This window comes from Plecotus auritus (assembly GCF_963455305.1).
Source record: "Plecotus auritus genome assembly, chromosome: 2".
In the NCBI taxonomy this organism is placed as follows: Eukaryota; Metazoa; Chordata; class Mammalia; order Chiroptera; family Vespertilionidae; genus Plecotus; species Plecotus auritus.
Genome location: NC_137771.1, coordinates 75,741,864 through 75,758,874, shown reverse-complemented (window position 1 = coordinate 75,758,874; position 17,011 = coordinate 75,741,864). Strand labels below are relative to the sequence as shown.

The window sequence follows — 17,011 nt, the reverse complement described above, 5'->3', positions numbered from 1 at the left end:
GCATCTAGAACACAGTGCAAGAAGAATAAATGTCAGTTGGTTATTGTGTATTTGTCATGTATTTCCTGCTGTTTCCTACAATCCTACCACACTTTGCTTAAGAACTGTTATGTGGAACAAAATATTATATAGTGAACTGAATTTTTAGTCATTTTATAAATAGAGAATCCTTTCAAAAAATTTACTTATTAATGTATAATTTATAATTCATATAAATCTGGCTTTTCATGCAATTGATTTACTTAGAGTACCTATACTAATACAAATAGTATAAAAACAAAATATATTATCATTATAAAAGAGATGAATCAAAAAAGATAGAATCTTTTGAGTGTAACTGCTCTTTCTTAGGTATGTGTATAGTCCTTAAAATCCCTAACTAGTCACATATCAGGCACTTGTTCATTTGATTCCCAATACACACCCTCGATATACTAGTATACTTCTAATACTTGTTCTTCAAATTATACAACCTTGATTTTGACTGATATCCAATTCCTATGAAAGGCCTATTTTTAAAAATTAATTTTATGGGATGGTTTTATAGGTTTCATATTTATAAAAACCTATTTGGGTTATAACATTAAATGAAGCGAGGCTACTGGAAAAATGCGTACTTGGATTTACTATCTACGTCCCCACATAGAATGTATACTTAGATTTTATGCTATAAGCATTCATCAAAGGCTACTATAATAACAAAGAACTTCATGACAGTTTGCATTATTGTATTTCCTATATGAGTCCCCAGACAAGAGAGTTTTCTTCCTTTGAGAACATTTTTTTTCTTTTGCCTTCCTTGAGAAATCAATTTTGTTTCCTTATGGAGATAAAGGGAATCATGTAATTGACTGAATTCTTTTTATTTTTAATTTAGCTACAAACAACTTCAGAATAGAAATTTTAGCTAAATTTTAATAACCATGTAGAACTACATATGGGAAATTTCTTACAGAATAGGGCCATGAGTACCTCATGCTGAGACAAGATGAGAGAGACATTGAGTGTTTTCATTTAGTTGTTAAGAATGTTTTTGCAGCCTGGCAGGTGTGGCTCAGTGATTGAACATCGACCTATGACCCAGGAAGTGATGGTTCATTTCCTGGTCAGGGCACATGCCCAGGTTGGGAGCTCCGGGGACATGCAGGAAGCAACTGATCAATGATTCTTTCTCATCATTGATGTTTCTATCTCTTTTCCTCCCCCTTTCATTCTGAAATCAATATATATATCCTATCTAATAAAGGGGATATGCTAATTGACCGTCACTCCCTCACAAAGATGGTGGCACCCACAGCCAATAAGGAGGGAATATGCTAATTGACTGCCATGCCCTCAAAGATGGTGGCACCCATAGCCACAAGATGGCGGCGCCCAGTCCCCTCAGCCTCCCTGGCACCCAGGGCCAACCCGAGGTGCAGGCAAGCCTCAGATATCAGTTGCCCAGCCACCAAGGACCAGCCCAAGGTGCAGGCAAGCCTCAATGGCGGCTGCCCAGCTGATGCCCGAGGCACAGGCAAACCTTGAATGTCAGCTGCCCAGTCGCCCAGGGTGAGGCACAGGCAAGCCTCAGATGGAGCTGCTTAGCTGCCTAGGGCTGAGGCTCAGGTAACCAGGGCCGGCCGAGGCTTGCACTGCCAGCAGTGGCAGCAGCAGAGGTGTGATCTCTGGGTCGCCTTCTGCCCCTGAGGGCTCCCGGATTGTGAGAGGGGGCAGGCCGGGATGAGGGACCCCCCACTCCAGTGCATGAATTTTCTAGTGTGTGTGTGTGTGTGTGTGTGTGTGTGTGTGTGTGTGTATGTCCTATCTAATAAAATAGTAATATGCAAATTGACCGTACCTCTGCTACATCCACAAGCCATGCCCACCAGCCAATCAGGAGCAAGTATGCAAATTAACCCAACCAAGATGGCTGCGGCCGCAGAGTGAGCAGGAAGCTTGGGTTTCCCCGGCAATGGAGGAAGCCAAGCTTCCCCGCACACTCTGGCAGGCCCTGGACTCCACTCAAGGCTACAAAGTTTCAATTATAGAAGATAAATAAATCCCAACAAAAATGGCTGCAGCCACAGAGCGAGCAGGAGGCTTGGGTTTCCCCAGCGATGGAGGAAGTTAAGCTTTCTGCCCGCCCTGGCCTTTGCTCAAGGCTACAAAGTTTCAATTATAGAAGATAAATAAATCCCAACAAAAATGGCTGCGGCCACAGAGCGAGCAGGAGGCTTGGGGGGCATGGCCACCCTGCAAATCACCACAGGCCTCTCGCCCAGGCCGCCCCATGCCCCAAAGGAACCACCACCCTGATCCAGGACACCCTTCAGGGCAAACCAGCTGGCCCCCACCCGTGCACCAGGCCTCTATCCTATCTAATAAAAGAGTATATGCAAATTGACCATCACTCCAACACACAAGATGGCTGCCCCCATGTGGACACAAGATAGCCACCACAAGATGGCCAGCAGGGGAGGGCAGTTTGGAGGGACCAGGCCTGCAAGGGAGGGCAGTTGGGGGCAATCAAGTCTGCAGAGGGCAGTGAGGGGTGACCAGGCTGGCAGAGGAGGGAAGTTGGGGGCGACTGGGCCTGCAGGGAAGGGCAGTTGGGGGGACCCAGGCATGCAGGGGAGAGCAGTTGGGGGGAACCAGGCCTGCAGGGGAGGGCAGTTAGGGGCAAGCAGGCTGGCAGGGGAGCAGTTAGGCATCAATCATGCTGGCAGGGGAGTGGTTAGGGGGTGATCAGACTGGCAGGCAGAAGCAGTTAGGGGCAATCAAGAAGGCAAGCAGGCGAGCAGTTGGGAGCCAGCAGTCCTGGATTGTGAGAGGGATATCCGACTGCCCGTTTAGGCCCGATCCTACCCTCGAGGGGTCCCAGATTGGAGAGGGTGCAGGCTGGGCTGAGGGACACACACCCCCGTGCACAAACTTCATGCACCGGGCCTCTAGTATATATATATATATTTTTAAAGAATGTTTTTACATAAGCCATACAGTAGATTACAGCTAACTCTGTACTAGTTACTGAAACCTGGCTACAAAAACATTTTGCATTTTACCATTACTAAACTTGGTCTCTCTAAGAAAGATCAAACAGATAAATCATTAATAAGTAATCAAGAAGACCCCATTCATCATACTGGGTTGTAAGAGATGAACAGACCAAAGCCTATGTTAGAGGCTACAGCTTTGAGGGAGGTGGGCCTTGAGCTGATGGATAGACAGGAAAGAAGGGCACAAGCAGACCAGCAGATGGTGAGAATGCTGTGGAGTATACATCCTCTTATACTATGAGACTCGACTTTAGCCTGTTCAACAGCATCTAACTTAATCTATCCTATTGAATTTCATCTGATTCTATGGGAGAATGCCAGGACTTGAGAATATCCTGCTCCAGGACTGTGGTGGGAAAACAGGCTGGAAAGGAGGCTTTGGCACATATTCCTTCACCCTCGCTGTATAATGAATAGAAATATACATTAGTAAGTGCCTGGGATATTGTGTACTTAATTCAATTAATCCATTTAAAGTGGGCTAACCAAATTAAAGTTTAATATTTCTACAGAGCAAAGAAGCAGATATAACAGAGATGATGTTCTTGGTTTCATTAAACCAGCGGTCGCCAACATTTTGGACCTCACAGACCACCAATGGACATTATTTTGAAGAAGGAAGAGTTGAACCATGAATTCCTATATTCTATCAGATAAGTGGTTGACAGTCCTTTTTTTAATATATATGTATGTATGTATGTATGTATGTATGTATGTATTTTTTAGAAAGAGGGGAAGGGAGAGGAAGAGAGAGATAGAAACATCAATGAGAGAGAAACATTGATGAGCTGTCTCCTGCACACCCCGTACTGGGGATCAAGCCACAACCCGGGCATATGCCCTGATCTGGAATCAAACTGGTGATCTTTCTGTGCATGGGACGATGCTCAACCAACTGAGCCACACTGGCTGGGCAACAGTCCTTCTTAACGTATTGAAATAATATAGTCAACTAAATAGTATTGGATCTTTCCCTACTCAACAAGTGGTTTCAATGCAAGTCTTAAGTGCATGAATAATTCCCTAATTGCATACACACACACACACACACACACAATCATGCAAGCACACAAGAGAGTTAAAGCAATAGAAATACCTCCTCTTGTCCACTGCCAGCTCCTTGAGACTTTATTTCCTCATCCACTGCCTCCTGAAGCTCATTACTGACCGGATCCATTTCCTCACCATTTTCTTCATTGGTGCCTCCATTAACACGAGTGGTTCTTCCCTGCTCCTCCATGTGCCCCGGCATCTCCTCTGCTTGCTCGGAGGCAGCTGTAGCCTCCCCAGCTCCTTCCTCTTCAACTTCACCATTCATTCCTGAAAACTCTTCTTTCTTTTCTGCATCCTTGCTTTCCTTCTCTCCGTCTTCTTCCTCATCTACTATTTCTGCTGGCCTCTGATGGATCAAAAGAAATAATGGGTAACAATAAGAAGTTCAACAGTTATTTTCTACACATTATAATAATTAATAGTTATGTTACAGTCAAGTAATACTTCCTCACATTTGCATAGTACTTTAATGTATGTAATGTGTTAACCTTTAGTGCTGCCTACTGAATGTCACTCTTCACAAATATCTTCTCATTTAATCCTCATGACAATCCTGTGAGGTTGGTCTTATTCCTATTTTACAGGTGAGAAGACTAAGGTAAAGAGAGATCAAATATCTAGCCTAAGGTCCCACTGTTTATAAATGGAAGGGCCAGAATTAGATTTAAACATGTGATTCCAGAACCAACGCTATTAATGCCCATGGCAGAGAGGAAACTACACTGCAGGGTCCATGGCTGATGTCCAGTGGAGTATCTGGCCCTGAGGAGGAGGTAAGAGAAATTCTCTGTGGAGATAATATCATATTCACCACTAGTGCCTAATGTGCATTCATATCTCTAAATACAAAAAGGGCAATGTTGATGGCACCAGAATGTTAATCTACCAGGTTTTCTAACACCAGGTGTGGACACTTTCTACACAATGCCCAAGGAAATTGACAGTATACCTCCAATACCAACAATGACTGTTATGTAGATATGAGACCAAGAAGCTTTTAGTCCCTTCTGTAAAAAGTAATAAATGCTCAAGTATTTCATAAAGTCTAGTTAGGCATTTTTACTGTTATTTGGATACATGTAAGCTTGCTTTAAAAGAGAGCAGGAGGCTGAATTCTAGAGGCAAGACTTCGGAGAGAGAATGACTTGGGGTAAAGTCCTGGCCAGGCTCTTACTGGCTTTACCTAACTTCTGTGAGTTTCAGATTCCCACTTATAAAATGGAAATACAATAACACTTCCATGGGGATCAAATGAAATAAGTTATATACAGTGCCTGGCACATCACAAATCCTAAAAAAAAAAATTATATCCCTTTCCATTTGTTATAATACATTCTTTCCTGAAGCTATCATATTTCTGAATTGCCTCCAATAAAATGTGTGTGTGTGTTTTATTTTTGAAGGGTAGGTAGAAAAAAACAGAATGTTAGGACCTCAGACCTGCCTCTTTCTCACTGTGTAGGGTTGTACAGGGCACTAAATACTCTGCCATCTGTAAATTGAGGGTTTGAGGCACAATGAACCCTGACCTCCCTTCCAGCTCTGGAAGTCCGTTCTCCTCTCAGTGCCAAAAGACTAGTTATGGGACAATTTACACAATGAGTGAACACAAGCTTTCATTTTCTGAAGTAAAGAGAGCAGTAAATGAGGACGAGTAGATTAAAATTCAGGACAAATTCCACACTACATTATTTTGAAGAAGAAAGAGTTGAACCATGAATTCCTATATTCTATCAAAAATAGTCTCAAATTTGATTACATGATATCAAAGATGCACTTTTTAAATGAAAGGGAAAAAATAGTTGATTTTAAGATAGTCCAGAAAACAGTGTTTATTGTCATGCAGATTAACTAATAGTACACTGAGGCTGTTTCTTTCAAATTTTCATTCAGATGCCTAGCGTGAACCAGCATCGGCAGGGCCCTAGCCAAGCCTAAGCATGCTGTCCAGGGCAGGGCCCTTGGCAAGGCCAAATGCAGAAACTGGGGTGGAAGGTAGTAGATGGGCCAGGTGGCTTGGAAAAGCAAGAGGTTCGTGAAATGTAACCATAGGGCTTGCTAAGGAATTCTGGGTTTTATGAATTAAGACCAAAATAAATAAAGGTGAGGAAAAAAACCCAAGTTCCAAAAGAGAAAACAGTATGTTCCTGCAGGGAACCAATTCCAGCATGTAATAATTACAAGAGTTCCATCAAAAGGTTAATGGGACTTGGTGGGCTCAACAAGGGTGAGCCACATATGTAGTTTACCTGTTGGAAACAGCTAAATGGCACTTCCCCCAAACCTGAATGGGATTGTTAACTGCCAGACAGCTCAGGGCATTTTATTGCCTCCTGTTGGCCAAACACCTGAACAGCTGTAGGCTATTCCCCAAACTGACAATCTCTGTAAACCCTTTGATACCTTACCCTTTGAAGTGTATATTTCCACCTTGCCTTGGGACAAATTGCGTTTCATAAAAGCATGGGGTCCTGAGACAAGGAGAGTCTTCTAGCTCCTTCAGCTGAAGCTCCTCTGACCCCCAATGCCTTTCAAAATATCTTTTGTACATGGACTCTTTAATCATCTACTTGCAACCCCTTTCTCCAGAATGCCGAACCCTTTGTAAGGCTGGGAAAAGAACCCCGACATGTTCCCATCTCCACACCCATGTCCCGCCCTCTCTCTAGAACAAATGTGGCAAAGCCTTGAGGCGAATACACCTGAAGTGCAGGAAGTTGGGGCCTTTCCCAATAAGACACTAAGTCAGAGAGGGGACTTCCAACTGGGGAGAGCTGGAGTGAGGACCAAGTCAGAGAAACACTCTGGTGGCTCTCCACGCACATGTCAGAGGAGGCCAGGACAAGGCCTGAGGGCAGCATATTCCTTTGCTGATGGCTCTGGGGGATTTAGGGAGATACTCACCATGGGACCCTGTCAGACATTTGGGGGCTCTTGTCATGATGACTCAAGCAAGTGGGCCTAGAGCACTGGTTTTCGCTAAACGGTACTGCAGATGCTGGGCATTCAGAGACAAACAAAGAGTCTGTGACAGCGAAGAGCTCAGAGCAGTGCAGAAACAATCTTGCTATGACAGGGCATGAGGAGAGAAGCAATAAGAGTGCATGGCAGGAAAGGGATATCCAAGGTGGGGTGTGTAGGCCTGCTGCCAGTGTCACATGGCTGGTCACTGAGACTTCCAAAACCTGGTGCCAATGGTGTTTGTGGGTAAAGATAACAGACAAGAGGCACACCCGTCACCTGTCTGTACCAAAGGACATGTTCAGTGCTTCTGCATTCATCATTCTATATAACCTTCACAGTAACCCTACTAAGCACACTTCTTATCCCCATTTTATTATAAGAAATCACACACCACTTCTAACATCACACCCAGGTAAGCAAGTAGGGCTAGGATTTGACCCCAAGGTGATCTTGCCCCAAAGTTCTGGTATTTATTCTCCCTTAAACAAATAACACAGATAATGCTACTTTACCTTGTTGCCACTGCAAGCACACTCAAGTGTACGGTGGAACCTCAGTTCTCGAACTTAATTCATTCCAGAAGGCTGTTCAAGAAGGATTTGTTTGAAAACCGAATCATTTTTCCCATTAGAAATAATGTAAATTGAATTAATCTGTTCCAGACCCTCAAATGATTCCCTGTTTTAACCTTTCTTATATACAGTACATGTCTAATGTACTGTTTGATCTATAAATAAATACTTCTTTTCTTAAATTTATGGAACCAGCCCCCATACTAGCCTTAAACGAATCACTTTCAGCACTTGTTCCAGCGGTGTCTTTCAGGTCAGCATGCAGCATCTTTGCTTGTGCACATATTATTGCCTCCCAAAGGCTGTCTGTCACTGGCTAACTGCTTTTGTTTATCCAAATCAACACAGTTTTTCTACCTCTTCAATTGCCTGTGATCCTTCTTTCACACCCTTAGCAACATTAGCACTTTTGATGGCCTCTTTATGCTTTCATATTATGGTAATCCTTGACTCCCAGGCAACAAAAGTGTTCCCTCCTTTGTTGCCTGAGAGATGCTTTTTGTCATGCTGAAGTATCAGCATGAAAGGGCTGTCAGTTAGAGAACTGAGGTTTGGTTGGACAACCGAGACATTTTTTCTGTGAACAACTCGGTTGAGAACCGAATTGTTCGAGATGGGAGACATTAGAGAAACAAGGTTTGACTGTACTTGCAATGGTCAGAAATATGACATCTGCAGCAGGCAACATTACTTTTCCTGTTTAAAGAATTTCCAACCTGAGAACAAAATATCTCTGGATTTTTGTTGAAGACTCATGGCATGATCTAGGGAGGAAACGCTGTAGAGTTTGTTAGGCAGAGTACCTGAAGCAGTACATTTAAAAAATCCAGAAATACTACAGCACTAATGGCCAACCAGAGATTTCATTTTAAATTATCTCTGAGAATTGGATAATTATAAATCACTCTCCTAAAATTGTTATAATCCTTACTGTGCCTAAAGTTCCCTATTCAGAGCAAATTTGGGTTTTGATTTAAAGAGAAGTTATATATTATGTTCTCAATAAAAAATTCAGTAATAATAACAGAAAAAAACACACCTCAAAATGTACTGTAACCATTTAGGAATCTGGATATGTTCCCTGACTCTCTGGGAATATATTACACAGGCTTGCTAAAGTCTGTTCAGGTGACTACCTTCTGTCTAAATGGGGAAGAGTCTGTTTTCCTTTTTTGACATCTGAATCTATACCTGTAAGTTGCAAAACAATTGTGTGTTGATTTTTAGTTTTGTATTTTCCATCTTACCCTTTTCTTCACTCCCAATTCCCAAACACATATACCTTTTTCCTCCTTTTAATTCAAAGGGCTGGTAAACACCCTAATCTCTTTTTAAGGAGAAGGAGATACCAAGCCCCAAATTCCATCTGTTCTCTTCGCTATTATAACCACCACCACTAACAAGCAGGATTATGCTTTCATCCCATTATTTGTATTAAACTTCCCCAGAACAGCTATTTCAGTAGTCATCAAATGAATCCACATCTGGTTAGCTCAACTTTAATAAATGCAAGATTATGATGCAGAAATACCATTTTGGTTAATTTAAATAAGACAGTAACATTAGTTAAAAGGCTTATAATTCTTTAAAATATCCTGAGTGTAAAACAAAATTTATTATTACTATGACACTAGAATTCAGGGCAAAAAAAAATGCTTCTATGACAGATCTGTAATGAATAAATGAAAAGCAATGTGCTTTTTGGTGTAATCTCCTTTGAAGTAGGCATTAAATTATTAAAGGTGTTTCCAGTGTATACATCAATCAAACCATCCCCAGAAGGAACAGTGGTTTTTACACGCATGCACACATACACATAGATAAAATCCATACCATCATGAGGGCCTGCAAAGAAGAAAAAGATCCCTCCTATAAGAGGGAGGGTGCCCATGGTGGGAGGGAGCTATTCTTAAGGGTAAAGAACAATACAAGAGGCAAAGTGAGTGAGTTGCACACTTCCTCAATCCCCTTCCCTCCTTCTCTTGCTATAGAAAAACTTTTGAACCTAGTACCCCTCCCACAACCCAGAAGTGACATCCAACCCTGACAGTGGAACTCTCAGAAAGGAGAATTTACTCAGGTGAATGGGATTCTTTGGAGGCCACCTGCAAAACTGAGCTTCTCTCATCGCAAAGCTAGAACAGCTCTGTCCTGAGAGTCGGGCCATCAGCTAAAGAGCTATGTGCAAAGCCAGACACAGACAGTCACATATTGTATGATTTATTTTATATAAAACATTCAGATAGGTAAATCTATAAAGACAAAAGGCAGATCAGTGGTTGCCAGGCTTGGGTAGAGGGGAGAGGGAAGAATGGAGATTGACAGCTTAATAGGTCGTAGGTTTCCTTTTGGGTGATGAAAATGTCTTGGAAAGAGATAGAGGTAATACTTGCACAACATTGTGAGTATACTGAATGTCACAGAATTGTATATTTTAAAATGATTAATGGATCATTTTTATGTTATGAAAATATGACTTCATTCTTTTAAAAAAAGCTATATACCCAAACTCTTCACCACCAGGTACCCGTTTACCTGACCACATATCTGTGTCTACTAAGATACACAAAGAATATGCCACTTAACTTAGGGACCAACCTCAGATTATTCTCCTGCTTTACTCCACAATTCTACTATGGACAACCACCTTCCTTGCCTCAGGTATATAATGTTTCCCTTCACAAAATATCTGGCGATTCTTGGTAGTAGGTCAATGGTCGTATTGCATGAATTAGAAGGCTGAAGAAACTAACAAAGAAATCTGAGAACTGCAGCTTACTTAGAATTGAAATATAGAAAGTGCTTGAAAAATGTTTAATAGAGAGCCACATTCTATTTTAATAATGTGTGTTCCCACTCCCCTTAACCCCCCCCCCAAAAAAAAAAAAAAAAAAAAACCCTTCCTATTTAATTTTTTCAAAATTCCCAGGTAGTTCTCAGCCTCCTCCCATTTAGGTGAACCTGCCTGATTGCCTGGCAAAGTGGTGACAGTCACAGCTGGACAGACACCAGTCTTAGTTCATCAAGCAAGAGATGTCATGTGCCAGCAGCTAATGTTCCACTCCACCTCAAGGAACCTTATGAATATTCTGATAATGTTAATAGTTTAGATAGAGAAAAGTAATCACAGCAACCAAAAGGGGGGCGTTAGTTGGGGAGTGCGAGGAGAAAGGAGCAGGGTTAAGAGCAAGAAATTGCAAATTAAGTTTGAGGGAGTGAAGAAGGAGGAAGAGAAATAAGAAGGAAAAGCCCTTGCAGTAAAGGGAAGCAGAGCTCCCATGCATGACTTCACCTCTCCTCTCTGTAGAAGCTAGTTCTAATGTGATCCCAAGAGATTGTGTTCATATCCGAAGAAGATACCTCGGTGGGGGTGGGGTGCTCTGGACAGGATTTACATCTTCTGAGGTTTTCTTCAATGGGGACATCAACTGGCAATGTAAAATATATACTGCACAGGATGAAGCATCTATGGTCTGGTGGTTACAGCTCACCTGGTCTCAGAGTGCCCTTTGGAACTCGAGGATGATAATAATGACCTCACAGGGCTGTAGTAAGGCCCAAATGATATCCTATACATAAAAGACCATTATAAGCCGAACAAGCCATATCTATCTATAATAATAAAAGCATACTATACAAATCGACTGAACGGCCGAACAGCGGAATGACCATCCAGGTGACCTTCTGGACGAAGCCGGGGCTGCCAAGGCCTACTCTTGCATGAATTTCATGCATCAGGCCTCTAGTCTATCTATATATGTGTGTGTGTATATATATGTGTGTGTGTGTGTGTCTGTATATATACATATATATATATATATATATATATTATTGTTGTTACTCCATTTTTCTTGCTATTGAATGGAAGGAGTTGAGAATAGTTGTAAATACAGTATTTACACTAATGAAATTGTAAACTAGTGGGCCACTTAGAACACTATCCCTTCTAAATTTCTTGAAAACAAACAAAAAGTGATATTAAGACACTTAATAATTGTCTTGCCCTTATCAATTAATACAGTTAAATGCAGGCTGATGTTCAGTTCCTGGTCCATTAGACTGTTAAGTGTGATTCACAGAAACTAATTATCAAAACTAGTCATCACTGGTCTTATGTTTAGTCTTGGCTTCTGAGTTCTCTGGCATGCATTTTTCACAACAAATTTATCATACAATAATAGCTTTTTGTTTGTTTCTGAACTGCTACCCACTCTTAAAAGTAATACAAATGTACCAGAGAGAGAGACACCAAACAAGGATGATTTACATAAATTAGTATAGGGACTTAAATAAAACACAACTGTCTTCAGTTGGAATGAGAGGTTGGCAGCAGCCAGTTAGGGGTATAATAACGACAGACATTTAGGTAGCACATTATGCTCCTGCAAGCACAATCATATCTATTTTCTCTTATATCTTCCCAAGCAGTAGGGCAGGCATGATGGTCCCCACTGTGCAGAGAAACTGAGCCTGAAGAAAAGCCAAGCAACGTGCCAATATGACCAGTGGGTGACAATATCTTTCATTTACATCACAGAAAATAAAATAAACAAAAGTTCCAATTGAAACACAGTGGTCCTGATAGTAGTTTATAATCTGGTCACCATGGAAACCACTCACCTAATCAGCCCCACCCCTAATATATGACTAATGGGCTAATGATGCAAAGGGCCTGGTTGGACTGAGCTGGGTTCCATGTCTCGCTTTTCCCCTTTCTACTAATGGCAGATCATCTTTCTTACAGACTTAGACTTTAAAAGCTGACTCTGTTCCCTGACTATTATTTTTTGGCTTCTTAGGCAGCATCAAGTCAGAGACGAACCCCTTTTTCTCACTGTTTAGGGCTGAACTGTGTTCTCTCAAAGTTTATACGTTGGAGTCCTAACTCCTCGTAAGGACTTCAGAATGTGACTTTAAAGAGGTAATTACGTCAAGAATGAGGTCATTGGAGGGGGCCCCCGATCCAATATGACTGATGTCCTTATAAGAAAGAAAGATTATAACATAGACACATATGGAGTAAAGACTATGTGAAGACACCGGAAGAAGATGCCATCTATAAGCCAGAGACAGATCTTAGAAGAAACCCACTCTGACAACATCTTAATCTCAGACTTCTAGCCTCCAGGACTATGAGAAAATAAATTTCCACTGTTTAAGCCACCCAATCAGAGGTATTTTGTTAGGGCAGGCCTTCAGACACACATTCTCCTTCCCACACATTCATATTTATGTGCATATTATTTCCTCTCTTTTCCTTTGTCTTCTCTCCCCCGTTTCCTTTCCTTAAAAAGCCCTTTGTCCCAGTCTAGGGAAGTCAGGTTCATCATAAAGGGAAGAGGGCTGAATGGTGTGACAGAGCAGGAAGGCCAACCCAGCCCTGCATTCTGAGAAAGCAGTCTTCAGGGAGAGACAGGGGGAGGGCATGTCCTCTGTGGAGGAAGTGGAAAGAGTCCTGGCCGCTCCCCTTGCACCATATTGTATTATTCATTCTGTTCCCTATACATGGCCCAGAATGCTCTCCTCCTCTCTGTTAGACACCTTACCCTCCCAGGCTTCCTGGTTCCCTCAGTCAATTGTGCCATCACCACGCCTATCAAATTTCTTTAGAACACTCTAATCACAGTGTGCACTTCTTCTCTATTTAGGTGTGATATGAAAATAGTGAACATGAATTGCTATCAAGGAGAACCTCAAACAATGTTTGGAATAATTATAAAATAATGGGGAAAATCAGCCTTGTCTCAATGGAAGTCTCTAGAGACAAGGGCTCTTTTTAAAAAAATGTTTTTATTGAATTTAGAGAGGGAGAAAAGGAGAGGGAGAGAGAAACATCTATCAGCTGCCTCCTGCACTGGGGATGAAGCCTGAAACCTGGGCATGTGTCCTCAACAGGAATCAAACCAGGGAAATTTTCGTACATGGGACAACATTCAACCCACTGAACCATAACTGCCAGGGCAAGAGACAAGGGCTCTTTCTTATTCCATCACCATATTTACTATAATATTGTCCATCACCATATCCTATCTAATAAAAGAGCAATATGCAAATTGACCGTACCTCCGCCACACCAACAAGCCACGCCCACCAGCCAATCGGGAGCGAGTATGCAAATTAACCCAACCAAGATGGCGGTTAATTTGCATATCCAGAAGTAGAGCGAAGACTGAAGACAGAGTAGAAGGAAGCCAAGTGTTGCAGAAGGGAGCGAAGCTGCGGAGAAGCAAGCAAGTGGGGCTGCAGAGAAGGGAGGGAAGCAGGCGGGGTGGGGGAGAAGGGAGGGAAGCAGACCACCCCAGGAAGCCCTATTGCAGGAATCTTCCTGCAACAGGCCTCTAGTTTACTATAATATTGTATTACCACCATATGTCCATCACTATATTTACTGTAATATTGTATTATCAGTTGTCTTAAATTAAACACAAATGTGTCTCCCACAGATAAAAGCCAGCATCATATGTGCCCTCAGGAAAGTGGATGATAATGAGAGGCTCACATTTATTGGATACTCTACAGATACCTGGTATTATGCCCCATGCACCTCATATGCATAATTATATTTAAAATAACCTCACAATCATTTGAGGTAAACACTATTATCAAAATTTGCAGATAAAGAAAAAAGCATACAGATTTAGGTAAACTTGTCCAAAATCTCAGGCTTATCCAAAATTGACAGAGGGATAGGAAATCTTTTTTGACCACTAGATTGTTAAGCTATTTTCCCAAGATAAGGCAATACCCCAAACTCAGTATGATGCTAATAGTTCCTTCCAGCCTAGTGTTCTCTAAGCCAGTGCTTCTCCATCACCTGGGATCTTGTTAAATGCAGATGCTAAGTCAGCAGTTCTGAGGCTGCATTTCTAACAGATCCCCAGATGACCATGGTAAGCCTCTAAACCACATATAAAACAAGACGTTCAAAAATATACAACTTCAAAACAGCATTTTTGGTTAAAATTTCTAATTACAGTAATGCCTTGAAATAATCTCTCTTTAAATAAAGATTGTACTTTTATCTTAAAAAACATCAATTTTATTGAAAGCTGGAAAAAAGTAGGATTGATTGTTTACAGAATGATGTTTGGACATAATGACAGGGTTACTAGATTTATTCTAAGTTCATCCCCATGCCACTGTTTATTAAGAGTCGTGTTATAAAACAGAATCGCATCATTGCAAAAGCAATACATTAGGAAGATATTTTTACCTATGCTTAAAGTCTTTTGCCCTGACACATCAAATTTTGGTCAGTTTGTGACTAAAATTTAAAGAGAACCAATTTTAAGGAAGAAATTGTTTCTCCACAGAGTACATCCATCCTGAAACTTCAGGAGTAGCTCATGCCCATAAGTAATTATGGAATACTATATTCTTTAGAAAGCACAATTCTCGTGCTTCACTGGAGACAAGAAAGGGTATTTGTTATATTCTATTCTATATACTCACTAAGCTGAAGTACATAATGTGAAACCGTGATCTCAGGAGTCACCCAGGTGATTCCAGCCCCACAGCCTCTCTACCATCAAGGACATCAGAGCACAACCAGATTAACAGCCATAGTATACACATAGCTGCAATTACAGATTATATGTGCCCTCAACATAGAGGTGTTTGTAAGACCTCTGTGAGGTCTTTTCCCTTTCTTAGACTTTTATCTTTTAAAAACCACATTATCGAGAAACCAAGATAGCGGCATAGGTAAACACCTGAACTTGCTGCCGTGCACAACCACTTCAAAACTACAACTAAAAGACAAAACGGACATCATCCAGAACCACAGGAAGGCTGGCTAAGTGGAAATTCTACAACTAGAAGGGAAGAGAAAAGCACACTGAGACTCAGAGGAGCTGTGGAAGTAAAGTCCAGAGGTATGGAGGTGCGCGCACGGAGAGGGCTGGCAACCGAGTATGCCGCTGGCTTTTTCAATCCGCAGGGAGACACAAGCTCCCAACTGCTCTGAACTCCAGTTCCGGGTGAGACTCTGGAGACCCAGACTCATACGGGGAGAAACTGGACTGTCTGGCAGCGGGTGGAACTCGAGGGTGACTTTCTCTCAGAGGTGCTTGCAGCGATTACCACGGGACACTGAGACCCAGGGGCCTCTTAGGGCAGGGCTGATGGTCAGCCATTGCTGTTTGCTCTGCCCTGAGACTCTGCCCCATCCAAGCTATGCACAGAGGCTTTTGCATATGAATGGCCTGGTCCTTTGAAATCTAAACTTACCTAACAAACTGCAGCTGAGTCAGAAAGACCCAGAACATCCAAAAGAAGGCCCAAGGCCCCACAGCAGCTTGCATTGCTTCACAGCTGGGCTCATCTGGGCACCTCCAAAACCCAAACAAAGAAGAAGAATCTGCAGATCTCTCCATAGCTCCTGCTGGGTGGCCTCAGAAAGAGGCTAAATTAGCACCTCCTTGGAGATCCAAGAGCCAGTTTACCGAGGAGTCAGAGTAGGACCATCCAGATTACAACTCCTCAGATCCATAAGGGACACACTCAGGAGGCAGACTCAGTGAGCACCAAAGCCCCACTAAATCAAGTCTTGCCCCATAAGGGTGTCTCCAGCACAGAAGTTCTCCCATCATAGACACAGCTGATCCTCATAACCAATTGGCCTGGAGGTCAATTCCTCCCAGTGATACCAACAACAATCAAGGCTTAACTACAAGATTGTGTACACAGCCCACAAAAGGGGTGCACCAAGAGTGTCCACCTCAGGTAACTGGGGAGGCTGAGCCACTGGGCCCTATAGGACACCTAGCACACAAAGCCACTCTATCAACTCAGGGAAGCAACCAAATTGCAGAGACAAAGAAACAGGTCACAAATGAAAGAAATGGAGGAAAGCAAAGGACTGGATATAGAGTTCAAAACCACGGTTATAAGGTTTTTCAAAAATTTTCTAGAAAAGGCTGATAAATTTAGTGAGACCCTCGAGAATATGAAAAAGGACCAACTAGAAATTAAGCATACACTGACTGAAATGAAAAATAATATACAAAGATCCAACAGCAGACTAGAGGATCGCAAGAATCAAGTCAAAGATTTGAAATACAAAGAAGCAAAAAACACCCAACCGGAAAAGCAAAAAGAATCCAAAAATATGAAGATAGTGTAAGGAGCCTCTGGGACAACTTCAAGCGTACCAACATCAGAATTATGGGGGTGCCAGAAGAAGAGAGAGAGCAAGAAATAACGACAGAAAACTTCCCCGACCTGGTGAAAGAAATAGACTTACAAGTCCAGGAAGCGCAGAGAACTCCAAACAAAAGGAATCCAAAGAGGACCACACCAAGACACAGCATAATTAAAATACCAAGAGCAAAAGACAAAGAGAGAATATTAAAAGCAGCAAGAGAAAAACAGTTAGTTACCTAC

General features: G+C 42.0%; 1 protein-coding gene across 3 annotated transcripts in view; it reads right to left on the bottom strand.

The window, feature by feature from the left end:
* Positions 1 to 17,011, bottom strand: part of DCDC2 (doublecortin domain containing 2) — a 181,903-nt gene that overhangs the window by 2,030 nt on the left and 162,862 nt on the right. For all 3 annotated transcript variants that reach the window (XM_080653090.1, XM_080653089.1, XM_080653088.1), the window contains one exon: positions 4,135 to 4,437. In XM_080653090.1, the coding sequence (XP_080509216.1) occupies positions 4,135 to 4,437 (303 nt within the window). The remainder of the gene's footprint in view (positions 1 to 4,134; positions 4,438 to 17,011) is intronic.